Genomic DNA, 7,408 nt, shown 5'->3' on the forward strand with positions numbered 1-7,408 from the left:
TTAGATATTGTGAAATATTTATTTCTAATTACAAATAAATGAAATTTTGTCTTGAAGCATGGGTAACAGTCTTAATGTAACAACAGTAAACTACAGCATGGTGATTAATCACAAAACAATATGTAATTATATATTGTGAAATATTTATTTCTAATTACAAATAAATGAAATTTTGCCTTGAAGCATGGGGTAGCATGGGTTACAGGCTTCACGCCCGGTACTCACTCGTGGACGTATCTGCATGTGGGCGGACCGCCTGGAGACGGATAGAGGAGCAGTGTCTGTATTCCTAAGACCATGGGAAATACTGTGTGTGTTTTTCCGATGGTCTTAGGCGACCCCTGTGAAAGGGTCATTCGACGGACACACACACGCCCCCCCAAAGGGGTTGAGACCCACAGGTTGAAAACCGCTACTCTAAGGTATTTAGTAAAGTGCGGTGTATTTATGGGGAAATGAAGTTAAATGATACTGGAATTTTCCACAAACTTTTTAGTGTTACTATGTAGCCACTCTAGTATGAGCACCACCGTTTTATCTCCCTCTTGCCTGCATTACTGGGCATCACAATTTTTTAGGGTGCACATTGAGGATGTCTTGCCCCGAGCTGCCCACCAATTAGCATTTAGTAAGTGCTTATTGCCCAGTCTTGAAAACCCTGTGTAAGATCCTAATTTGGAATGGATGTGCTAGTGGTGAGGTTTTTTTTTCCTTTACTAAAAGGGTTGGGTCCTTCTGTAGAAAAACCCTAGGTGCATTGACCAAAGTGCCAGTGCTACTTGGAAAGAATTTGAACCCACAGCCACTTCATGGGAGAAAGATGTTATAGTCTGCTTCCATGAAGAATACCGCTTTGGACAGGAAACTGTGGAGCAGTTCTCCTCCATCCTATAAGATCCATATGAGTTTGGTTTTGGTTTGAGACAACTTGTATTCATGCAGGTCTTCAGAAATTGCTTTGTCCAAACTTGAAAACATAAATACAATTTTAGTATGCAATATTCAAATGATTGTTCAACTACTTACATATCTGGTACCTAACACTGTTTTTCTCTTTAATAGGAATGCAAGGGGAAAAGGCCATCGACATTGCAAATAGACTAAAGGGAAGTGAAATTTTTCTTAAAATCTAAAGATGAAGATTTTTCAGACCATTTACAGGCAGCTCAGAAATTCAAGAGGGTTCTCTGTGGAACCAGCCACTTGTGTGGGTTTCTCTACTTCTCATTCATGTGGAGGGAAGAAAAAGGTGAACTCCTATGAAGGAGACCAAGAAAAATACTCTGATTTAGTACGTTCTGTGTTGTCATTCAGAAGCCATGCTCGAACCCCAGAATCACTGTTTGAGGAAGATGCTTTACTCTCTGGACCTGTGAGTAAGCACAAGGCCCCAAAGCAAGATGAGAAAACAAAGGTTCCACAAAACTGGTTTCCTCTCTTAAATCCAGGGAAAAGATCACATGTAACAAGTGACCTTTCCATTCCACTGAAAATCCCTTTGCAAAGGAATAAGATCCCAAGTGTGACCCGGGTCCTACAGCAGACCATGACATCAGAACAGATCTTCTATTTGGAGAGGTGGAAACAGCGGATGGTTCAAGAACTGGGAGAAGATGGCTTTGCCGACTATCAGTCAAGTAATGCTCTCAACCCTGGTCCTCGGTGGTGACAAGTTTTCTTGGATGTAGAGTAACATTGTTGTAAAACTTAAATTTTGAGTTGGTTTTTTTTTTTAATCTCTATTAGTGAAGAACTAGAAGCCCTGGTGGTATAGTGAGTACCTCAAGGTCACCAGTTTGAAACCATCCAATGCTCAGTGGGAGAAAGATGTGGGTTTCTACTCTCAGTAAAGAGTTACAGGCCCGGAAACTAATGGGGGCAGTTCTGTATCCTATCCTGCAGGGTCACTATGAGTCGGAATCAATTTGATGGCAGTGAGTTTTTTTGATTTTAAGTGAAAAACTATTTACACATAATAATTAGCATTAAATAGCACTTACTGTATATTAACTCCATTCTTCTAACAAACCTATGAAGCAGAGATAATATTCCCATTTTACAGATGAAGCTGAAACACAAAGGGACTATTAGTTTGACTAAATGATGCATAAAATTCACTTATAAGCTACAAACAAAAATTAGAATTACCTATTTCCCTTGATGGGGTGGTGAGGTGGGTGGGAAGATACCTGTTAACATAATTCTAATTCTTTGCTAGACATTCTCTTCAGAATCTAGTCTATATCCTCTCTACTGTTCCTTAAAATAGCTTCCTTAAAACCGATTTTGTTGAAAAATGAAAGTTCATAGTCAATTGTTCCTCAAAAAATTAAACTGCTCTCTTTTAAAACTTAAGTTTGCCATTGACTAATCCACAGTGCCTTGCTTTCCAGAAAGTATACTGGACAAGTGTTCTTGTGGCAAACAAACACTTTTAAAAGAGTACTGTACACAGCAGCTTCAAAAAGGTGATGTAATTGTGTTATAATTGCCTTTTTCCATGAACTTTTTGAAGTTCCCTCATACTTTCAGGTGTCTTGGGGGGGAGAGCACTGTCTATGTGTGTTTAACATACTAAACCCAAGAACATATGTATTATAGAGGAAAAAAGTATTTATGTAAGTCATGTGTTTTTGTTTTATAGAAAAAGTGTATATGTGTCACATGCATTTGATCAAAAATTGCAACGCTTTAGGACATTGTAACATTTCACAGATATCAGGTGCAGGGGTTACATTTGGCAGTTGACTGCCTTTTTAAATATAATTACTATATCAAACTATTCTGTTGTCATATTGTTGCAAATAAAATTCTATCCACAAAACAACCAAAACATAAAATATATTTTCTGTCTAAAACAACAAATATAATATCTTGTAATGGCATTTTAAAAAGTTTTTTATTTAGACTATCAGAATTTATAATTAACACTGATTCTCCAGGAGAAATTGTTTATATTTTCTTAAACCAGGAATGTCAGTTTGTGGGACTCTTAAAATCAGTATGAAAATGTAAAGGCAGAGAGTTCTCTGGGACAGTTTTGGTCTGCAGGTGTTGGCTAAGTAACGAAGTAGCTCTGTGGCCTTGATAAAGAAGAGGAAGTTCTATTTGGGATGATGAATGAACCCCACCAGCCTATGCAAGCGAAAACTAGATTTTGTTGACCTAGATTATAATAGGCACTCTGCTGTATTCTCTGTTAATTCAGGATCAACCTTAAAAAGCAGAATCACACTTTCTTTGTTCTAGTATTTTTAACATACACTTAAATACTGTGGCTAGAAAAAAACAACATCATAGCCCACTAAATCATGGATCAGGAGAGGAAGTTTGAAAAATACTGGATTGGTAATATCCCTTTTGTACCTTGTTTTGCCAAAGCCAAAGCATAGAGAGGTGCCTAGAGCTGTCATTCTCCCTAATGCTGGAGCAGTTTCCCAGGCAACAGTTTACCTTGTGAAGACAGGCAAAGATGAGAAATCCTAATTTAACTTTTTTTAAAAAACTTTTAATTACATTGTTGATCATAGTGAAAAGAGCTTGCACTTGTTTTTTCAATAATTTTGCTGCTTTGATATTTTAATCTAAAAGCCATCCTGACAGTTCTATCCTCATAAAAATCTTAAAATGTACTGATGTATTGAAGTTTGAGCATATTTGACGCTACTCCTTTTAATTTACTGAGTTTAAACATATTTGACTTTCCTCCTTTTAATTTACTGAGTAAATAATCTGACTTGATGTTACCTGGGATAAATCTATGGGATCATCTTTTTAAAGTTGAATCATATTTAATACTCTAAGCATTAGAATGTAAGGAATCATGTACTCATTTCCTATGTTTATGGTCATGTATGTATGAAAAAGCTAGCCAGGGGTTAAGTCTGCATCAGAAATAATTGTCTACCTGCATGGTAGTAGATTGAGCAATTTTTTCTTTATGTCTTTAATAGGCTTGTCGTTGACTATTAAGCTAGTCTAGATGACTACTTATTGTTCCTCCATGGGTTTAACTACATCAATCTTAAAGTTTCCTTTAGGTCTTCGATGAACTAATAATTGAACCAGTAAATTTGGAATAGAACAACTTCGTACTTCCCAAGTTTAACTTTATTAACTTCAAGTAAATTAGTAGAAGCAATTTCATTTTTACCCATGTTAGTAGACTGGACCTTAAAAACACTTTGTAAATCTACTTGAAAAATATACTATGGTCTGATAATACTTTATTTAATGAGATTGGTTTTCCTGGTTTCTGCAGATCAGTCTCCAAGCATGTATGCTTCCTGCTCTGTTCTTCTATACATCTAACGGTGTTTTTGGTGACTGAGTTTAATTCGGTGCTTGTTTTACTGTGTGATGGCGTGGAAAGAACACTGGCTGCCATTCCAGTCTTTTGCTTTTGGGAAAAGCAACAGCCCTGCCGAGGCCTGGAGAGCCTTGAGAATTAACATACGTGTTATACTTCGTACCTTGCCTGGTTTTGTTTGGAAATTAAAGTGTTTTGAAAGTACCAAAGCTACAGTTGAGCACAATGTGACCCTTCCTTTCTTTCCTTCCCTTACTAGGAATCAAGTGAATATATATAAAATTTTTTCCATTTGTTGAAATACGGTTGTTGCTTTTTCTTTTTTTGGTGTATGCATCTGCTAGCTTTGTTGAATTTGTAACCCAAAATTCAACTGCCATTGAATCAATTCCAACTAATAGCCACGCTATAGGACATAGTAGATATACCCCTTCTGTTTCCTTTTCTGTAAAGGGGAGAATTAAGACAGAGCAACTGTCTCAGATGACTAAACAGGTAGAGGTAAAGAATGTCACAAATAGCCTCCCTCAGCCCCAACTGCCCCCAAAATCCCTCATTATATTCAGTTTCTACTTAGTATGTGCCTTAAATTTCATTCTTTGCCAGTTCAATCCTGTGAGCTAAAGGATTCTTTCACTTACACTCGTTTTAGTATACTTTGTTACATTTCTAAATTGAACTTGACAATTCATTAATGACTTAAACGAGGTACTTAAATACTTAGTACCAAGACATAATCCTAGAGCTCACAAGCCATTTCAGTTTTACTAGCTTTTTGCGTAATTCCAAGAATGTTTCATTTTAATCCATTTTATTCTATAAATTATCCTAATCCCTTTGATTTTTAAAATGTGTACTTCTGGTTGAGCCTGAAATTTGATTTCTTAGGAGTTATCACTTAAAGGTAATTATTTTCTTTTCCATAATTTTCTTAGACATATTTTTACAAGGAAAACAATTCCATGAAGCCTTGGAGAGCATACTTTCATCCCAGGGGACTTCAAAAGAGAAAGGTGGAAATCTGGCATCTGGCTACATTGAAAGTATCCAGCATGTTCTGAAAGATGTCAGTGGAGTGCGAGTTCTTGAAAGCGCTGTTCAACATGAAGCCCTACAGTACATGGGTCTGCTAGACTGCGTGGCTGAGTATCAGTAAGTGTTAGCTGTTTCCTTCACAGAGTGGGGGTGAGTTAATGCAGGGTGGGACATTACTCTTTCCTCCTGCTTCAAGATGCGCTTGCAGGCTTCCAGTAAAAATCTGTGTTATAGGTCATAGAATTAGACTTGGGGTAGAGGTTGAGGAGGGATAATAGGAGGAAAACAAACTCACTACCATCGAGTTGACGCCAACTCACAGTGATCCTCTAGAACAGGGTAGAGCTGCCCCTGCGGGTTTCTGAGACAAACTCTACAGGAGTAGAAAGCCCCCTCTTTCTTCCGTAGAGCAAACTGCTGACCTTACGGTTAGCCACCCAACGTATAACCACTTCATTTCCAGGGCTCCTCTGATAATAGGAGAAGAGACTCATAATCTTTGTAAATTGGTGTCCAAAAAGCAAACTGTGACCTCTTATTAAAGGTTTTCTGTCAATTAAAATAAATCTCATTGTATGGTAAAGAAAAGGTGTTGCTTTTCAGTATTCCTATGATGTCCCGTTTTCTATCTTTTTGTCCCCAACTACCCCCAGGCAAGGTACCAGACATAAGATCCAATCCTTGTGTTTTCTTCCCTAAAGATAGCACCATGATCTGTAGACCCTGAAAATCAAACTCTTTTCTTGCCATCCAGTCAGTAGTTATAATGGATAAGGATTTAGAGTTTATTAAAGCTTCATATAGTTTTAAACTGCTTAGGTATTACTGATTTTTCCCATTACACCTTATTTCGAGGGTAGCTAGTATAGATTATAAAGTATTAAAGCAATAAAACAGAGCAGGGAGAAAACCTTAACTCATGGAGATCTAGTTAAAATTCAAATTTTTAAAATATTTAGAGAGAATATTCAATAGTCTAGAAAGTAGGCCACCTGATTGACAGTGTTGTACTTTCTTGTTTCTTTTTTTTTTTTTGTACTTTCTTGTTTCTATGGGTGTTTGCTTTCCTGCCTTTAGCTTGTTTGTTTTCCTGCTTTAGCTTGTTTTCTTGGCAGTGTGCTTTTTCGGTCTTTTTTCCCTGTTCGTTTGCTTGTTGGTTTGATGGTTGGCGCGTTGCTGTTATTGGTATAGTTGGTCTTACAGGGTTTTGATGTTGTCATCTTATGGATGCCAAAGTAAACCTGACTCATGCATTCCCTGTGGACATGCAGATAGATTCTGGGCGCCTACTTAACTCTCTCCCCAGTCTAAGAACAGTTAGTTCTGATAACATGGCCCTGCTCCATACTCACCTTCATGAAATAAGATAAGGGTGCTACAGCAAAGTGATGAAGAAAGCAGATGATGCCCAGCTATCAATCAGAATAGTGTCTGGGGTCTAAAGACCTGTATTCAAACAAGCAGCCATCTAAGCAAGTAGTCAACTAAGTCCACATAAAAGAAACACACCAGCTGTGTGATCCAAAGATGACAAAACAAAGTATCAGAGCTAAAATTATGAACATCCGATTGTTAGAAAGCTATAGAGGACAGGGGGAGCCCAAAACCTGTCTGTAGTGTAACTAGTTAGATTAAGCCACTGGCAGGACACCCCACCCCCACCCCCAACCTCGGGCAAGGGTCTCAGACAGACAGCCTGACTATCATTGTAATCTTGATTCTGCTGGATTGAACTTGATACTTGGTCAGCCAACCTCCCTATTGACCCAACCTGAATTTGTTCTAGGTACAAGTATCACTTGAATGTTCCATGACCAAAAATTTCTCCCCTGGCTTTTTAAATATTGAGGATGGTCTTTTCTTTCTTACTCATTATTTGTACTTTTATCTTTATATTATTATCATTTTATCTTACCACATTATTTTGATTTTGGCTTTTTGGTTTTTTGCTTAATCATTTTATTGGAGACTCGTACAACGCTTATCACAATCCATACATCCATCCATTGTGTCAAGCACATTTGTACATTTGTTGCCCTCATCATTCTCAAAACATTTGCTTTC

The 7,408-nt window shown here is 37.5% G+C and overlaps 1 protein-coding gene across 1 annotated transcript in view; it reads left to right on the top strand.

The window, feature by feature from the left end:
- The window catches only part of MGME1 (mitochondrial genome maintenance exonuclease 1), a 16,730-nt gene that overhangs the window by 984 nt on the left and 8,338 nt on the right, over positions 1-7,408 (top strand). The window contains exons 2-3 of the mRNA XM_004698155.2: positions 1,063-1,637; positions 5,245-5,461. Of these exons, the coding sequence (XP_004698212.1) occupies positions 1,136-1,637; positions 5,245-5,461 (719 nt within the window). The 5' untranslated portion in view covers positions 1,063-1,135. The remainder of the gene's footprint in view (positions 1-1,062; positions 1,638-5,244; positions 5,462-7,408) is intronic.

This window comes from Echinops telfairi, unplaced genomic scaffold (assembly GCF_000313985.2).
Source record: "Echinops telfairi isolate 266 unplaced genomic scaffold, ASM31398v2 ScPeMD7_5592;HRSCAF=6446, whole genome shotgun sequence".
NCBI classification, from domain to species: domain Eukaryota; kingdom Metazoa; phylum Chordata; class Mammalia; order Afrosoricida; family Tenrecidae; genus Echinops; species Echinops telfairi.